Source organism: Trifolium pratense, linkage group LG6, assembly GCF_020283565.1.
Source record: "Trifolium pratense cultivar HEN17-A07 linkage group LG6, ARS_RC_1.1, whole genome shotgun sequence".
Classification (NCBI taxonomy): Eukaryota; Viridiplantae; Streptophyta; class Magnoliopsida; order Fabales; family Fabaceae; genus Trifolium; species Trifolium pratense.
Window position 1 is genome coordinate 35,692,446 of NC_060064.1, and position 18,663 is coordinate 35,711,108.

Here is an 18,663-nt window from a genome sequence, read left to right on the forward strand (position 1 = left end):
TCTCTGAATGCTTAAGAATTAGCCCTGATTATGCAACGTTATTATCTCTAGAATTTTCAATTTATATTCCAATGTTTGTTGTCTTTTATTATCTCAGTCTCTGTAACTTTTATATTTGTTTAGTGAACTAATTATGCTTAACTATCCCTTTGCAAATTCGAGTTTATTGGATTAAGCTATGAATTGTGGATGATAAGTATACATGACAAACCTATTCGACCAATCTATGAACCATTCTACACAACTTCATCTACAATGTAATTGAGTATAAGTCATCAAAATAATCTCTGATATTCATGTCAGGAATACCTATACACAATCAATTTCAGATTGTACCTAAATATACTTATCAAAATGAACAACCAAATGAACAATTTATAGGACGATCCTATCTTACTTACTTGGATGCACAAACTCCTTCAGTCGGTGACCTTTTAAATTTTAAACTTGATAAAACATCACAGTTCCTTTTAGTTTCTAAAATTACTACTCATAACCTTTAAATCTATCTTCAATGTATGTTGCTCTAATAAGTTGTATCTTCGTATGAGGCTATTTTCTATTTGTCTATGTATCCAACTACCTATAAGAATTATGGTTTTGTAATAAAGAAACCATGTATAAATCTAATTTATATTCTACTGTACTTTAATTTGTTGGTATAACTGCTGGTATTTTTATCATGCTTCTTTGTAACTTGGATCAACATCTGAATGACAACCTATCAAACTATAAACAACTATTTTAATCAGGCATGATATAAGCTTCAATTACATAACACTGCATAAACTTAAAAAATATGCTTCATAATCAATTATCAATGCACATACACATTAACACAAGCATTACAAATTTAAACACAAAATATCAAACTACTTATATAGACATTCAACAAGTTTCATAATAAAATTACACTTACCAAATTTACTAAACTGGAGATAAAGTCCTTAAGATTAGCCTCCTAACATCATCATGGATCATATATTGTTCAAACATTATACATACTACATACTTCAACATTTGATCCCAACATTTTGACTTAAACTTCACTTCACTTAATATTAGGATCTGTACCAATTTTGTAGACATACACTTCTTTTCAAATGTTGCTACATCTGAATCAAACTTAAAAGGCAGAATATGACCTTTGTAAAAATCGTTGCATTGACAAAAATGATTCCATAAATAACCCAATTGAATCTTATAAGGAGACCGCCTTCCTCTCACCTTGAAATCATACACCTCTCCATCATCTACGCAAGCAGCCAGAGCAGGCCAATTGTTCTCCTTCAGATATTCATTAAAATCAGAACATTCTATTGTCTGATACAAAAAATAAATTGCAAGTTATAAACTTGAATGCTGCCAATTATATTAAATGATGAAACGAAATATTAATCGTAAATCATATACTTAACTAAATTCTCTTCCATTGTCATATCACCCTTCATTGTAACATCAAAATATGTAGTTTTCAAATGAAAAACACTTCTACTATGAAAATAAGGTATTTCACCACAACTATCAAGTGTCTTTATCATCTTAATTGCAAAACAATCATATCCAAAATAAGTAAAAGTTACTTCAACATCATCAGGAATTCGGTAATACTCTCTCAGTTCTTTCCATCCACCAGTAATCAAAGGAAATGTACAACCTAATGTGCAGGTCAGAGTATGGTGAAGACCAGATTTGTTCTTAACATATCACTTTAATCCTAATGGAAAATCCAATTGTTTTCGATACTTAGGATCTATTTCAGCAAATTCCTACAAATGAAATTAAAATACAACATTAGATACAACTTTATCTACTTCACTAAAATTATAATAAGCAAAAACATAATTCTACAAAATCTGGATTTTATCTAACGATTAAATACAACTTTATCAAAATTAACTCATACCTGAAATGATAAGGATGCCACAGAAAACAAAGCTTTTGGTTCCAAATTAAAAACAGAGTTCAAATCTTCAAGGGAAGGTTCTTCCATCTTCAAAAGCTCTATAAAACTTGCAAAAGATATCTATGACCAAAATATGAACTAAACATATTATGTAATAATGTATACAACCTATACAAAATAACAAATAATCAACTCCAACACTTTTATTGTTACATCACATCACATTATTAAATATAATACCTTTATATACTATTTTTATTATTCACATGTAAATTTACAATTTTTATATTAGGAACAACTTCCAATATATTCTATTTACTTAAAAAACAAAAAAAATATATTACACATATATATACATAGATACATACAAACATATATAAAATATATTATAACTAAGCAAAAAATCTTACAACATCAACATATCTTATCATCCATCACATCTTAAGTTTTCATATCATACATGTCACTCTTAAAAATATTGATACATTGGAAATTATAATTTTGCATTGTTTTGCACTTCATGCATCATAACATAGTACTTATTTTCCACTATAAAACATGTCCATTAGGGGTGGGCATCGGTTCGGTTCGGGCCCAAACCCCTGAACCGGTCGGACAGATGGGTGGCAAACACAAGCCCATTTCGAACCATTTTGCACTCGGTTTTCATCGATTTACGGTTTGTTCGGTTCGGACGGGTTCGGTTCGGTTTAACTGGTTTGGTCCATTTACAATGCTAGTTTAATTTTTTTGGCCCAATCAATTTTTTCTTACTTTTTTGTCCAAATCTCTTTTTTTTTTTCTTTCAAATTTCAAGGCCTTCAACCCTAGCCTTACGGTTGGCCCATTATTTTCTATTTTTTGTACAGATATTTTGTCCAAAACATTTGGTCTAAATTCATAATTACTTATTTGTAAAAATGATTATTTCCATTATTTTAATGTTTCTGATATTATCATACACAAAAAATTACACTTAATATATTACAAGTTTCTATATAAAAAAAAAAAAACAAATTTATCATAATCAAATTAATTTAAATTAAACAGTTTAACATAGTTGATTTTATGCATTTTGTTGATTTTTCCCATGAAACATGAAAATAAACAAAAGACACAGATCAAAAACAATAATATAAACTATTAACTAACACAAAAATAAACTAACAATAGATCATAGATCAAATAAAAATAGATATAAAAAATAATTACGAACATAGGTCAAAATAAAAAACAAAATACAAACTAGCTAGAAACATAGATCAAAAATCAAAACCCCCAAGTCTAACATAGATAACAAATAAACAAGTAAAATAAATGGTTCAACAACTAACTTTTCAAGCATTTGTGTTCGTCGTTGTATGAATCAAGGTTCACCAGTAAAGAATAAAAGAAAACAAACAAAATTAGTTATATAACAACAAAAATTACATAGAAAAGAAAATTTAATGATGAAGATGGAAATGAGATCAACATACGTGAGAAAGATGAAAACGGAAGTGAAACGGTGGTACTGGTAGTAGAACTGAGATCTCAACTATTTATTTCAAAAAAACATCAAAGTGAAGTTAGAATACAAGAAACATATAACAAGATGAAGAAAAATCAAAGTGAGAACGAAAATGACGAACAAGAGATGAAGAAGATGAATTTACCAAAGGTAGAGAGAAAGATGAGTGAGCGGCGGCTGAGTGAGAAAGTGAAGAGAAAAATAGGGTTTCTCAACATAAAGTCTTTATATATGGGCCAAATTTTGATAATAAAAATAATATTAATAAAAATAATATTAATTAACTATTACTTCGGTTCGGGTTCGGTGACCGATGGGTCATATTAACACACCCGCAACCGACCCTACTAAACCGCCTAAACCCAAAAATGCTACCATCTGGACCAGCTCCAACCGAATGGACCCGACCCGACCGAACCGAATCACACGGGTCGGTCGGTTTCATGTGGACCGAACGAGTTTGTCCACCCCTAATGTCCATGACAAAAACATCACAACTTATCAAATCATTTTTTATCTTTCCAAATGGAAATTATTGATGGAACTAACATTAGAGAAATACTTGCTACTACACCAAAAAACACTTTTCATATTATTCATTATGGAAATCAGGTAATTATCCAACTATTCTAATGTCAATTAATTCATAAATTTCTTCATTATTCAGCATTATCACCAAAAAAAATAAAATCACATCTAAATTCTCGATACTGCGTTCATCATAACCTATGTTTCAGTTTTCTATTTCTGATACATTTTTTTTAGTTCTATGCGGAGGTAGTTCCAAAATTCGTTCTTCAATATTGGAGTGAGCTAACAAGTATTTGACATATTTTACACAACGGAGGTTGTTCTAATTTGCTGCACTTTAACAACTTTGATCATCCTCTTATAATTGGTGGTTGGAATGCATTAACTAATTTTCTTGAATTAGATAACAATGTGGATGTTAAACTTGCATACTATGGTTATCGATGCTTCCGCATTATTTCTAAACATGTCATTGAATCTTCTAATCAATTACGACCATTCCATAGTAGAAGCACTTTTCCGCGGTGTACCATATGGTTTGATATCATATTAACACAAGAAATGGTTACAAAAACCACATTAGTTGAGTAATACTTTCATTTTCTATTTATTATTATTTTATTATTCAATTTTCTTTTAACTATATCTAACTATTTTTTAAATTTTTTTTGTAGGATTTACAAAAACCATTTAGTCAATTCATCAGATTATATTCATTCGATGAATTAAAAATCTGTACTGATGATGGTCGACATAACAAATTTTATGTTATTAAGAAGGATTATCCAGGGAAGAAAACAAAATTAGGATACCAATGGAATGATGTTTGTAGCAGAAACAATTTTCTGCTAGGAATTACTCTACGATTTAAATTTTGTAACTTATATAGATGTCATCTTTTTCAAATTTCATTATAATATATGACATTTTTATATTTGCATCTCATGATAAATTATCCAACATTATATATTTATATAGTTTGTAACTTTATTTCTTATATATTTCCGTTTTGTTTATTAAATATATGTCATTTTTTCATAATTTTATTGAATATTTTTAATGTAATTAATTACTTTAAGTAACGCGCCGCAGGCGCGACCCCCGTGCGGACGCACGGGTACTATCCTAGTTGGATATTAAATCTCTAAGTAACCTAAAAAGTGCATTTTTGCGTATAAAGTGTTACGGAAAGAATACAGTCAGTAGCCTATACCCACGGTCTCTTTTCGTTGAATAGGATTTAAATATAATGGCTACAATTGCTATACCAACGATCGAGTCTCCATTACTATAGATTAGCTTTTAATTATTTTTTTTTACTAAGGTTAGGTTTTAATTAGACATCTCTATTCTCTAGTAGTATGTTTTACCCACCAACTTTTTTGTTGGTAAAGGTTTCATCAACATTTTTATAGGACCCACGGTACTTTATATCTTTAATTCATATATCATAAAAAAGTATATATTTTAAAAGTAAATATATTTATGAACAAAATCAAACGAACCTTGATCATATTTAAACATTATTACCAAGTTTTACCACCATATCAAACTATATAATAGTAACATATTAATTGTTTAGAGGTGATTGTGTCAATGTATCTTCTATAGTGGACAAAATCATTTATATATCGTTGTTTTGGTTTATAGGCTGATTAGAGAGAATATAACTGTCAATGTTAATTTAACTTTTTCTGATTGGTGCAGCAATCCTTTAGAGTGCTTCCAAAGTATCTTAAGTGTTTTTCATTGAATTATAAGGGTTAAGTATATACTCCTTATATAATTCAATCTTTATTTAAAAAAAAAACTACAAAATAGTAAAAAATATCAACCTATAAGTACTACTTTCATAGTATAAAAAAAACATAAAAATAAAATAAAAATAAAAGTTCTACATTCATTGTAAAAAACATTAAAAAAAAAGTCAAATCTCAAAAATTACAAAACAAAAAAGTTTTATTTCACCAAGTCGATCAATTAGCTTATAATCTTCCCTATTCCTTAAGTATTACTATCATCATCTTTATTAGTGTCTTGACTTAGATGATTTGTTTGGGTAGGGACACTGTAGAAACATCTAAAAACCTATTGAAAACAAAATAATACAATTTATAAATTCAACTTAATATACGATAATAGTGATTAATATGGTTGAGGATTGCCTCTGGTGAACTGTTCACTGGTGGACCTCCTCAAGTATTGATCATCCACCTTTATAATTCTATTTTTTAATAATTAAAATTGTAAATGGTGGAAAAAAATAAACGATTGAGATTTCATTAAAGAAAATGTGATGGGACAGAATTTTTTCCTAGTAATATGTAGTAGTTATTTTTGTTTTATAACTTATAAGATAAGATAAGATAACTTGGTCTTGCCAAAGACATATAATTCGATGACTTTCATTATGAAGTCCATATTATTTTCATGCATCTTGCCTGATGCCATCTTATTAATGAATTGGTTCTTGTAAAAGAATGATGTCATATTAGGAAGGTGGCTTCTTAATTCTTTATTATACAATTAATATTAGTCTTATTTTGTTAAGCCAACTAAAAGGGCGAAATGCGTTGCATGTGTAAAAAGCAACAAGTCATATATATTTTCATTTAAAAGTCACTAACAAGTCAACATGTAGTGAGCAAAAAATAAAATGCAAAGTGATAAAGTACAACTGTACAATGAAAGACCAAATTGTTGTTCTATTGATGAAATGTTGTCATTACAATATGCTCAGATCAATCAACAACTTGTTCACAACTTCACATCATTTTGGTGAGGAACTATTGGGTCAGATCAACCATGCCTTCTAATCCTTTGATTTGCTTCATGGTGTTGCACTGTTGCTCACATCTTTGTCGGAAATTATTGGGCCAAATATTTCAACAAACACATTAAATCTAACAATAATCAAAGATGAGGCGTTCTTAGGGGATTATTCTTAATGAGAAAATTTATAATTAATTATTTTAAGAAATTTTAAGGAAGATTGATCTCTACTACATATATAGTAACTAACTTTTAAATCAAAATCCAATGTTCGCCATCAACTTTTATCTTAAGACGGTGAATTTTGGCAAATAAATCAACGGCTCTTTTAACCCCTCTATTATCTCCGGGAAAAAAATAGTCATGCCCGAAAATAATCCCACCGGGTCGGAGAATTAAAAATCCCCGATTTATGTCAGCCCATACCGACAAAAATTCGTGGCTCGCATCAATCTCTACCAAATCAGCCCAAACACCCCATTCACAAAGCTTTATTAATGCTTGCTCACTCGAAAATGGTAAGGGTAAAATCGACGCGGTTTGATTAAAAGTAACAACATTTTGAAGAAATTGATAATAAAGCAAAACGTCACCATTTATAATACCTATGTTTTTGAACTGCTCCCTAAACCCAGCCCAACCGCGAAAATCATCAATACAGTAGATCTGAGTTTTGAGTCCAAGTCGCTGAGTCAATTTAGCCATGTGAAGCGCCGAAGCACCAAGGAACGTTCCAACTTCAACAATGATTTCGGGCTTCACCTTATGAATCAGGTTCTCAAAAACTGCATTGTTTGAACCCCAACCTTTGACCTTTTTACTGCGATAAAGCTTATCCGCTGCGTGCGGCGGCGGAAAGTCGGTAAACGGTGAGGTTCCGTTGAAGATGTGGTCGATAAGTGTCTTGCGAGTGTTTTCCGGGGGAATTGGATTAGCGCATTGAGTTTTGACTTGGAACGAGTCGAGATTGGAATTGTGGGATAAGTAGCCTAAGGTGTAAGTTAGCAAGAGGAGTGCAAAATACGCTGCAGGTTTTGCTGTTTTAAGGTTGGTGTTGGTAAATGATGGTGAAGATGAAGGTGAAAGTCTTTTGTTGTGCTTTCTTTTCATGTTTAAAGGAATCTTGGACTCTTTTTTTGTTCTTATATTTGTTGGTTGATTTGAAAGGATTATAGACACATAAATGATCAAGATTTAGATGAAGGAGATATATATTAGAATTATGTGGTTTTTGATTTTGGTTGCACCCCTCTCTACTTATAGGCAATTTAGTTGAAGGAGAAACAGCATGTGACCAACCACCAAACACAATGCCATCACCAACCAAGTTTATTTCCTACGTAAAGACAAGATCACGTTTAACATTTAAGTGGTGCATAGTGCAAATAATAAATTTTACAAAATTCACTATCATATATACATCATTCATAATTTTCTAAAAAAAATTGATATGTTTTTTTTTGTCCATCTATTTTTTCACCGCCAATATCCGACTCACTAGACCGCCTAATATGATTTGAAAGTCAATTCTGGCATCAAATGACTCTAACTCCCTCTCAATCATAGTTTTGAGGACCAAACCATAAAAAAAAAAAAAGAAAATAGACTCCACCGCAAAAAAAAAAAAAAAAACCTCTAAAAAGTGCAATTAATTAAACATTTTAATTTAATTAACGGCGCCACCGACACCAAGTTCCTTCGTTAATCGTTACCGCGTAAATTAACGGAGCTCCAACTTGCCTCCATTAATGCAATGCAATCATATTCCATCAATACACAGAACATAACATAGCAGAAACAAAGAAAGAATCTCTCTCTCTCTCTCTCTCTCTCTCTCTCTCTAAATGGGTTCTCTACCGGCATTTCCAAACGACCATTCTCCCAAACAAACCATCAACGGTCTAATTGACGAAACTACCCTCATCGATCTCTTCAAATCTCAACAAAACCACCTCAACTTCTTCTTCGACCGCATCGACCATTCCCAAACCCTAGCATTCACACGCGCTCTCCTCAACTCCACCGGCACCGTTTTCTTCACCGGAGTCGGCAAATCCGGCTTCGTCGCTCACAAAATCTCTCAAACACTCGTCTCTCTCGGCATCCGTTCATCTTTCCTCTCCCCCGTCGACGCTCTCCACGGCGATATCGGAATCCTCAGTGATCGCGATGTACTCGTTCTCCTCAGCAAATCTGGCGCCACCGAGGAGCTTCTGCGTCTTGTTCCATGCGCTAGAGCTAAAGGTGCGATGCTTATCGCTGTTACCTCCGTTGAAGGTAACGCACTTTCGACGGTGTGTGATATGACCGTGCATTTGCCGTTGGAGAGAGAGCTTTGTCCTTTTAACCTTGCGCCGGTTACTTCTACTGCGATTCAAATGGTTTTTGGTGATACCGTTGCAATTGCGCTCATGGCTGCACGGAATCTCACTAAGGATGAATACGCCGCTAATCATCCCGCCGGTAAAATCGGAAAGAGCCTCATCTTTAAGGTTCGCATTTCTCTTTTGTATGATCTTTCTGTTTTATGATCAAATTGCAATAACAGAATCTCCAATTTTGTTGTTCTGGATCGTGATTTAGATCAGTGAATTAATCTGTTGAATTAGGTTTTAGTGAAAGCAATTTGAAGGAAATAATTGCGATCACAATGTAGTTGAAGATCTATGAAATTGTGGTTGTGTGATTGCGATTTAGAACGTTTTTTATCGGTGAATTAATTGGATCAATTAGGTTTCAGCGAAAACGATTTATGGATGAGATTTAATTGGTTGTGATTGTGTTTGTGTGTAGGTAAGAGATGTGATGAAGAAGGATGAGGAGCTTCCAATTTGTAAGGAATCTGATTTGATTATGGATCAGCTTGTGGAGCTGACAAGTAAAGGATGTGGATGCTTGCTTGTTATAGACGGTGATCGCCGTCTGATTGGGACATTTACCGATGGTGATCTGCGTCGTACTCTCAAAGCTAGTGGTGAAGCAATTTTCAAACTCACTGTAGGGAAAATGTGCAACAGGTAACAACACAGATCTGACGAAGGATTTCGCTTACAAAACTTTAATCTTCATTTTGCTGTCATAATTTTTGAAACTCAAAAGCCTGGTCTCTTGCTTAGGAAGTTAATAGGAATTTATATTAGATCTCTTGTTTGCAGGCACTAGCAATGTATGAAAGATTCGCATGCGTTGGAAAATATTAGAATTGATTTTGCCTCTGTTGAAATATGATTTTAATAAACATACAAGTTTTTGGTTAGTGTTACATAGAATTGAATCAATGATTTACAATACATCCAGCTCATTTTTAGCCAAATTATTAAATGTAAATCACTTCAATTCAACTCATTTTCAGCCAAATTTATGATTTGTGCATGTGATGCTTGGTCCACAACAGGTCTATGTAATAATATATTGATGTTGATCTTTTGTTTTTGGGATGTCAGGAATCCGAGAACTATTGGTCCAGAGGCTATGGCAGTGGATGCCATGAAGAAGATGGAAGCACCTCCATCACCAGTCCAATTTTTGCCTGTGATAGATGATGACAATGTCGTGATTGGGATTGTCACGTTACATGGTTTGGTTTCAGCTGGGTTATGATTATGTGAGATTAATCACAGAGCCTGTTTCGCTATTCGTTCATTGAATTATTCTTTCTAGTTCTAGCTATTGCATTTGAATCCGCCCAATTCCAAGTGGGAATTTGGTGTTCTTCTGTAACTCTATTACATGAGGATTCAATCGGATTTTTTTCAACTCAATTTTCATCCAAAAGGGTGCAAATTATTTGATGAAAACAACTTCGCCCACACTCCCTACGTATATTTATGGACAGGACAAACACCGTATTTTTGTCCAGAAATACATATCTAGACAGCACAAACACTGGTTTTTTGTGGATGTGTACATTCAAAAGTATTTTTGGTGGGAAAAGTTCCTCCCTTGTTTGATAATATGTTGGACCTACTCACCTCATGGACCTGGCTTTGTACCTCTATATCCGTGTCTATTGTTGTTGTACTTTCAGGAAGTAAAATATTGCTGTAACCGAAGATTTTTGTATATTATCAATTTATGGTTGTATATTATTCTTAATTTGAATCGCACGTTTGAAATTTCTTTCGAACACCTTAAAAGAAGATTACAAACAACACTGCAAATATATGCTTGACTTCGATGAAGTGATTTCTTAATCATGCGTTGTATGAGAATCAAATCTAATGAAAACAATGCGATTTGAGAAAGAATGTTAAATAAATACATGTTCAAATGAAGGTCGATCTAGTTGCTAACAATTAAACTCATGTCATACAAAGAGATTGCTTTAAAGTAGTTGAAAAATGAACTACTATTGCTACCTTTTAAAAAACTCTGTAGCTTCGCTACATGTAAAAAATTCAGCTTTGATCAAATTGACCATTATTATTATTATTATTATTATTTTTTTTTTTTGACGCATTATTATTATTATTATTATTATTATTATTATTATTATTATAATAATGTGAGTAAAATAACAAATAGACTATTTTCTTGAGAAAAATAAAGTATGAAAACAACCACAGACCCTAAGAAGACCTGAACAAGCTTCTTATGCATTATTTAAAGATAAACGAACATATAGTTTGTTACAAGGAAAATAGAGAGCATATTCTAATAAATTCCTGTCACTAAAAATAATAAAAAAAAAATAAAGATGTGCCACATTATAATGGGGAAAGCAACTTCCTGTGTGCTGCAACAAACACGAAGGTACACCAAAATGGAGCATGCGAATCAAATGCGGAAGAAACAACAACAATTACAACAACAATGGTTAACAACTCAGACTACAAATGGTTCTGATTACTTCTGACAGAACAGAAGTGTTGGTTCTTTTATATAATACACACAAACGCAGATAATATACACAAACGCAGCAAGCAACCCGTGCAGTAGCACGGGTATATCGACTAGTATACACTACAATAACCTGGAATTCTTGATGAATATTTCATCCAAAAAACACCAGTGCCACTCTTTGCATGAAAATATATTATCACACACAAATGAATTTAGAGGACACTGAAAAGTAAGCTTCCTTTCCAGATTAGCTATCTACCCCTAATCGGATTCTGAAGAACTAGACGAAACATCAACCAAAATGTTTTCCTGTACAAAAGACAAGAAACGCGAACGTGGAGTTTCAGAAACTTTTGGGTCTTCTACTTTCTTTGAAGTCGGGAACTTATCCCCAATTGCCTTGCTATCAGGTTTGATCCCAGCAGAATTACTTCCTCCGCCGATGCTTGTTGCAACAGAATTGTGCCCCACCATTTTCTCTTTAGCTTTGATGTCGTTTGATATTGTTGAATGAAGTAAAGTTGTGTTCTTTATTGGATGAACGGCGGACGAACTATTGTGAGTGCTACTAGGGGTCTGCTGGGCTTCGAAGGCCTTTTCTCTTTGTTTCCCCTCTGAAGCATTTGGTGTTGCCTGCGATTTACACCGATTCCACTTGTTGTATGCATCTTGTGCCCACCGCGACATAGGTTCTTTCAACAAGCCTTCTGAATCATTTACTTTTACTGGGGTTTCGTTTGATCTCTTGGTGGCAACTGAGCGCACAGTTAAACCAAGATCCTCTTTAGCCCATTTATAGACTGCACTTAGTTTTCCATCCAAAGCTTGATGAAGAACCTCCAATTCACTGATTTCATAACAGTAGAAGAGAATTTTGTATGACCAAGGGCAAGAACAAAGCTGTTTCACATGATCAAGACACGCAAACTTGTCATCTGTACACGAACAGCCAACAGCAGACAGGAATAAATCACGCAGACATATGCTACATTCCCTTCTACAACTGGCATCAAAATTTTCTTTCATTTTTTGTGATTTGAATGAAGTGGAAATGAATTTCCTCTTCAAACTTTCACTCCTGAGGCGAGACTACAGAAAGGAAACCAATATAATCAGTTTTCATATAATATGAGATTTGACTAATAAACAATCTCATCGAATCTTGGATTTAGGACTGAAGGACTTACATTCAAAGCTCTTGTTAAGATCCCATCTCTTTGATATGCATCTTTACATGTTAAGTTGTCGGGCGTGCTCTTCATACATATATCAATTTCCCATCGGGCCCTCACAGCTTCCCTTGCTGCTCCCAGTAACAGCTTATCGTATGAAATTAATGTCTTTCTCTTCTGTTCACAGTATAGTTCTACTACATTCTGCCCATGTGGCAGCCACTCAAGAGGAGCAAAACTTGCTACTTCAGAACAGTTGAAACCACAATCAAATCCTGAATGATATGCTCCAGGTAAGACAAGAACAAACTCACGAGGATGCTGAACACAACGATATACTGGTATACCCACTTCCTTCAATATTGAGCAGGATAACTGCATAGCCTGTACCAAATATTCATACCAAGAATCAATATTTCATATATCAAATAAATAGTGCCCATTGAGTTAAATCTATGCTCCTGTATCTGAGTGCCCATTGTTCAACTGAATTTCAGTTGATGAACCAAAAGAACGCATAATTATCATTCCTTCAAATATGGGAATCAGCTACGTACAAAAGATATTGAGAAAAATATTGAATAAATAGCAGTTTGTATGACTACGAAACTTTTAAAATCCAAATTCGTTAGATAATATAGAACGATAGAAAATTATGGCATTAAAACATGCATGACGAAGAGGCACTTTCCAGAAATGGTAATACTTGGGACATAATGACTGAATGAGTGAAATTAGTATGAGTAGCCGAATAGAGTAAGAATCCCTCTAACCAGTCATATGATATTTGTCAAAATTACATACATGCACAGATTCAATTTGAAAGGCTTAATTTTATCTTACATATGAGAAATAAATGGGTGTTCAGTACACACCACTGAAAAAACAATACTTCAATAAAAGAAATAATCATATTCTTACCAGATTATCATGCGTATCAGGCTGTCCTGCATACATATTTAGCGCTCGGAGATACTTCTTCGAAATTGTTTCAAAGTCAGCAGCAAATCTTCCTGGGACACTATACCATACTTTGGGTTCCCCCAAATGCAAGCAACACAATGAGTATAATTGGTGCTCTTCAACTTTCTGTTTTATCAAATAATTATAAAGGATAGTAAAACAGGAGATTCTTTAGTTACGTTTTGAATTTTATCTGGAAGTTTTTCCCCAGAAAAATTCAGGAAAGAAACAAAGATGCAATAATCAATGACATTACATTACCCATTTGAGTGGAGAAAAGCACATTCCTACTTGTACCCTAGGGGAAAATTTGCGTGCAACTTCAGGGCTTTCAAAAGAAAGAAGAGAACCTGGGAGTGAGAGCATGTTTTTTAAGTACCATCCAGAATTCAAATATTCAGGGTAAGTATTCGCCTTTTTAGGATCAGAAACCGTTGGAATTGGAAATCCACTGCTAAATTCTCCAGCCTCCAAAGTGTCACAACAGAGAACCTAGAACAAATGTAGCAGAATTACATAAATATATAGAATTTAGAAGGCATTAAACGTTTCACTTAAATTCATCAATATACCTCAATTTCTTCAGTTGGATTTTGAACAATACGTCTGTATTCATCTTCAATATTCTCAACAGATGGTTCCCAGTGCTGTAGATGTATGGCTGAGTTCTTCTTCTTCTTGTAGTTGAAGTATTGGATTTCAAATTCATCTGCCAATTTCTTAAATGTTTTGATAGTGAATTTAGGACCATGTTCAGTCTCATTGTCACCGCCTTCAACATTCCCGCTATTAGGGGTGCAAGTGCTTCTATTACCAAGATGAGAGTCCGCGGCTACTTTCATCACTTTTCTTCTCTTGGTTTCTGTAGTATCATGAGAGCTAGCCATAGTTTCTGGTGCATCCTGAAATTGGTGCCCATCAATTCGCTGAATTCGAGCAAAAAATTCAGAGTTTTCCAATACATTCTTTTTCTCAGGAGTACATGGTGGTTCCCAGCTAGTAGGAGGGACTATACGGCAAATTCCATAAGGTTCTGCTTTTGAACGTATGCTTGCGATATATTTAAGTGTGTCTTTGAATTCCTGCGTGATGTATACAGCCATATGAATCCACATTTTTTGACATAAATCAAGAGATACACAAGAAAAACACGAGAGTGAATACATAGTATCACATTTAAATGGTAGGTACCTCTTCTGTTGGACAGAATATGGGAGCTTCCTCCAGAATTTCTCTTCTTGCATCCTCAGGATGCCACCTTGCTGTTACCTGGTTCAAGATTTTGATAAATAAACAACCAAACATAAATATATATAGAAGTGGTCATCTCTAAAACAATATGGAAAGCTTAGGAGAAAGGCATATCTACCTTTACACAATTACTGCATTTTGGACATCCATATGTGGTCCCTTTTGGACGAGAAGAATTTCTAAGGGAATTCTGGAAAAAAAGAAGTTTAAATCTATTATAATTTTGCCTGCATACAACCATTCATTAAATTAAAGCGTTTAAAGGTTCTAAGAGAAAGAAAATGTAGGAAAGTAGATGGAAGCAGATAAAGTTCTTAATTTTAGTTAACACTGAACAATATTCTTACATTTATAGTGTAGACTGAATACAGTTATCTTTAACTGTTCCTAACGAACTTATAAGTTCTAAAAGATAGCTGATTAATTTCTACGAGCTATCCAAAGCGTAAATCATTATTGTAATTATGTGTGTGGATTCTACCGGTAGCAATAATTAGATATTGCCTAATTCATGAAAAATATCTTAGTAGTCCTACAACTCTATACCAAATCACCAGACACATCACATAAGCTCATATCAGATTAAATACACTATTTGTCTGTAAAAGCAAAAAAATACCATTTCAGTTGTTTATAGTTTTCCGACCACCAGAGGACATATATGTTGTTAAGGTGTCTCAGTCATTGTTGAAAATCATTACTCAATATAAAACAAAAGCAACATTGATTTTTCAAATGGCCAAGATCATTGCAAATTGTTAATATTCCCACACTTTTGCTAATGCATCTCATTTCAGGTTCAATATTCTGGATCTAATCATTAATGAAAAAAACTGCAAATTACCAACTTAACCCCAGGAAGATGTTCTGTGTGAGATTCCTCAGGTTTGCGCTTGCTCTGGTCCTCTATTATCCACGGCCGTTGTGTATAAATCTGATTATATGAAGCATTGTCATCCATCTCAGGATTAGTCTCTGTCGGAATTGAGTCGGACTTATTGGTTTTCTTAACCTTGTCATCCCTTTTGAGGATAAAAGATGTTAGGGATGCAAAACCAGGCGGAATTGAAAGATGGCTCATCTTCTCGATTTTGGAACAATTACTTCAATAATCTAGTTCCATCGCCGCTGCAGGCAAAAGCCAAACAAATATTATATAAAACAAAATTCACTCTAACACAAAATGAAGTAATGGAATAGAATATATAGTATGCATAAACATAATTGCAAGCATTTCATTACGATGAAAAAAGTGCAGGGGAAGAGAAAGTATGGAAAAGATCAAAAGAAACCAAAAGCAAAATATTCGACTGTAAATATTGATGACGTAGATGTTATGTATCTGAACAAAGAAGCAACATGAACAACATTTCACATCCTTACTAGATAAATTAAACAATAGACACCACTCAAGTTACAAATATATCCGTTATCACTTCCGGACTAGCACGTGTGTGCTATAATGTGCAAGGCTAAGCGTCTTTTTGGTTGCACGGTGGGTTCTCACATTCAACGCAGAAGCTTGGATTTATAGCTTCAGGAATTTCACACCAAACATGCATTGGGACGCGGTTTTACATTTCGTGGTTTTGAAACACGGATCCAAACACATGCATGTTTGGTTCCATTGTTGAAGTAGAAAAAATTGATTCTGAAGCTATAAAATTGATTTTGACATATTTTGATATTCTCTATTAGAATTAACTTTGCCTCCAAAATTCTAACTTGAAGCTAAGATTTCTAGTTTTGACTAAAAATGTGATTTTTTTTCTTTCTGAGAATTAAAAATGTGATTTTTACCAACTCAATTTTACATAAATGCATTAAAACATAAACTACTCCACATTCAATTAGCTTTGAACTAGAGTTAGAAAAATGTGGAAAATGATTTAAAGTTGAGACTAGAAGCTAACAAATTTTGCGCCTAAATTGATCTAGAACAAAATGAACCACACATTGTAGTAGTAAATTGGGAATGAATTTACCATAATTAAGTTCAGTTCTTCTAACCTATGTTGTTAATGGCGGTGCGGAGCTCTGATCTACTGCGACGCAACTCTGCTGTGTTGCCTATTGCAGAACCACGGCCGGAAATCGCGGTGGAAAGAAATTGAGAAACCTTATGGGCGGGCTTTGTTGCGGCGGGAGAACGGAGGTGAAACACTTGGCGTGTTTTCCGGGCAGTTGAGTTCTGTGAAACACTTCAAATCGTTGAGTTGAGTTGAGTTGCTCAGTTTTTTTGTTTTATTTTTTTGTCTGATGACTCTGATGGGCCAATTTGGGATTAAAATTTGGAACTTTTCTCTTTCCACCTCCCCGTGTTTCTTTTCTATCCCAGGTTTCCATTTTGGCCCTTAAATAAATATTGCGGAACGCGTTTTCCGAATTTTTTATTTCCTTGGAAAAAAAACTCGAAATGTGTTTTCCAAATTTGAACTAGAAAAATTTGGAAAACGCGTTATGAAGTTTTTATACAAAGGCAAAATTGGAAAAAGGGGTGGGAAGAGAAAATTTCTAAAATTTGTGAAAGTTGTTGTAACATACTTTCACACAAAACAAGTACTATTCAAGTCAATATGATACTCTCTCCATTCCGTATATAAAAAAATCTTTACTTTTTAGATTGATAGAATGATTGATGTATTTGGTCTAAAAAATGGATCAGATACATCAATCATTCCCAAAAGCTTTCTTATATAAGGGATTAGAGGGAGTATTAAGGTGGAATGAAAGTAAAAAATGATTGAATTGTAACTTAGGGTTCGTTTGAATTTGATTTATTTTTACGCTTATAAAAATAGTTTATGCAAATAAATAAACTTTTGTATCAATTCATAAGTTTTTTTTTTTAAAAAATTGTATCTAAAAAAAATGCTTGCGCAGACATTTTAGTAAAGAAGAAAGCTAATTATTCAAATTGTTTAATGATGGTCCATGAACCACTTCCTAGCTATATCATCTACTTTGTTTATACTTAATGTGTAACTTTTGTCGCTAAGCTACTTGATTGAAAAAAGATAAATTTAAAAGAGTTTTCTAACCACCTAAATTAAACGAGTATGCTATTACCAAACATTTCTCTATTATTTTTTCTTAAAAAAAAAGTAAATAAATTAACAAACATTTGAGATTTGAGAATGTGTTAGCAATTTCGATATATCCAAAAACTATAATCATATATGAGATCATTTACATAATAATTACTTCTACATCTCTCTAGCCGTTTTTAATTAACATATACTAATAATTAACATGAGTTTGATTGATATAAAATTTGAAGGTTTTCAATGTCTTGTAGGATTTAACTTGTTAACTTTTCCAACAAATTATTTAGACCCCAAATATTTTTATAAAATTCATAAATTTTCCCTCATCTCAATTATATGAATCACAGCCTCAATTATTCGAACCCCTTTCATTTTCTAGTGTTTATCAACCGCAAGCTAGCTATTGTGGTGAATCTGTCCATCAATTCCTCAATGTAACATTCAACAAAAAGTGTGTTTTGAATTAAAAAAAATGACACTAAAAAGAGAAAAGCAAATTTGAGGAATTGTAGAAGAATCTATTTTACCTTAGCCTATGGTTGAGTGGAGGTGTGGGTATGATGTCAATAAGTGTGCCGACAAATAACTAACACACAGTAAAAATGCGTTAGAAATAATTCAAGAATCACATGATTATGAGTTTCATTGATTAATCAAAGTTTCTACCTA

The 18,663-nt window shown here is 33.2% G+C and overlaps 3 protein-coding genes across 4 annotated transcripts; 1 reads left to right on the forward strand and 2 right to left on the reverse strand.

Moving 5' to 3' along the window:
• Positions 1–6,632: 6,632 nt before the first annotated feature.
• Positions 6,633–8,017, reverse strand: LOC123889840. Its single transcript, XM_045939345.1, has one exon. It carries the CDS (start codon positions 7,827–7,829, stop codon positions 6,972–6,974), a length of 858 nt encoding a protein of 285 aa, XP_045795301.1. The 5' UTR covers positions 7,830–8,017; the 3' UTR covers positions 6,633–6,971.
• A 385-nt stretch (positions 8,018–8,402) lies between these two features.
• Positions 8,403–10,814, forward strand: LOC123889839 (probable arabinose 5-phosphate isomerase). The gene is made up of 3 exons (XM_045939344.1): positions 8,403–9,211; positions 9,513–9,736; positions 10,163–10,814. Exons 1-3 carry the CDS (start codon positions 8,564–8,566, stop codon positions 10,317–10,319), a joined length of 1,029 nt encoding a protein of 342 aa, XP_045795300.1. The 5' UTR covers positions 8,403–8,563; the 3' UTR covers positions 10,320–10,814.
• A 706-nt stretch (positions 10,815–11,520) lies between these two features.
• On the reverse strand, positions 11,521–17,497 carry LOC123888808 (putative lysine-specific demethylase JMJ16). 2 transcript variants are annotated; one of them, XM_045937993.1, is made up of 9 exons: positions 16,933–17,497; positions 15,792–16,075; positions 15,066–15,137; positions 14,888–14,965; positions 14,269–14,778; positions 13,958–14,188; positions 13,655–13,822; positions 12,749–13,117; positions 11,521–12,650 (listed from the first exon to the last, which is right to left on the reverse strand). In XM_045937993.1, the coding sequence occupies exons 2-9, from the start codon at positions 16,026–16,028 to the stop codon at positions 11,823–11,825; spliced, it is 2,493 nt and encodes an 830-aa protein (XP_045793949.1). In that variant the 5' UTR covers positions 16,029–16,075; positions 16,933–17,497; the 3' UTR covers positions 11,521–11,822. The 2 variants fall into 2 exon arrangements, with proteins under 2 accessions (XP_045793949.1, XP_045793948.1); XM_045937992.1 differs by having other exon boundaries at positions 16,958–17,265.
• Between the last annotated feature and the right edge of the window lie 1,166 nt (positions 17,498–18,663).

Coding starts and splice junctions, on each gene's coding strand:
- LOC123889840 (XM_045939345.1), bottom strand. CDS start 7,829: ATGAAAAGAAAGCACAACAAAAGACTTTCACCTTCATCTTCACCATCA.
- LOC123888808 (XM_045937993.1), bottom strand. CDS start 16,028: ATGAGCCATCTTTCAATTCCGCCTGGTTTTGCATCCCTAACATCTTTT. Junction 15,138..15,791: donor ATCTTCCTGGGGTTAAGTTG/GTAATTTGCAGT, acceptor CTTTTTTTCCAG/AATTCCCTTAGAAATTCTTC. Junction 12,651..12,748: donor TCTTAACAAGAGCTTTGAAT/GTAAGTCCTTCA, acceptor TCCTTTCTGTAG/TCTCGCCTCAGGAGTGAAAG.
- LOC123889839 (XM_045939344.1), top strand. CDS start 8,564: ATGGGTTCTCTACCGGCATTTCCAAACGACCATTCTCCCAAACAAACC. Junction 9,212..9,512: donor GAAAGAGCCTCATCTTTAAG/GTTCGCATTTCT, acceptor GTTTGTGTGTAG/GTAAGAGATGTGATGAAGAA. Junction 9,737..10,162: donor GTAGGGAAAATGTGCAACAG/GTAACAACACAG, acceptor TTGGGATGTCAG/GAATCCGAGAACTATTGGTC.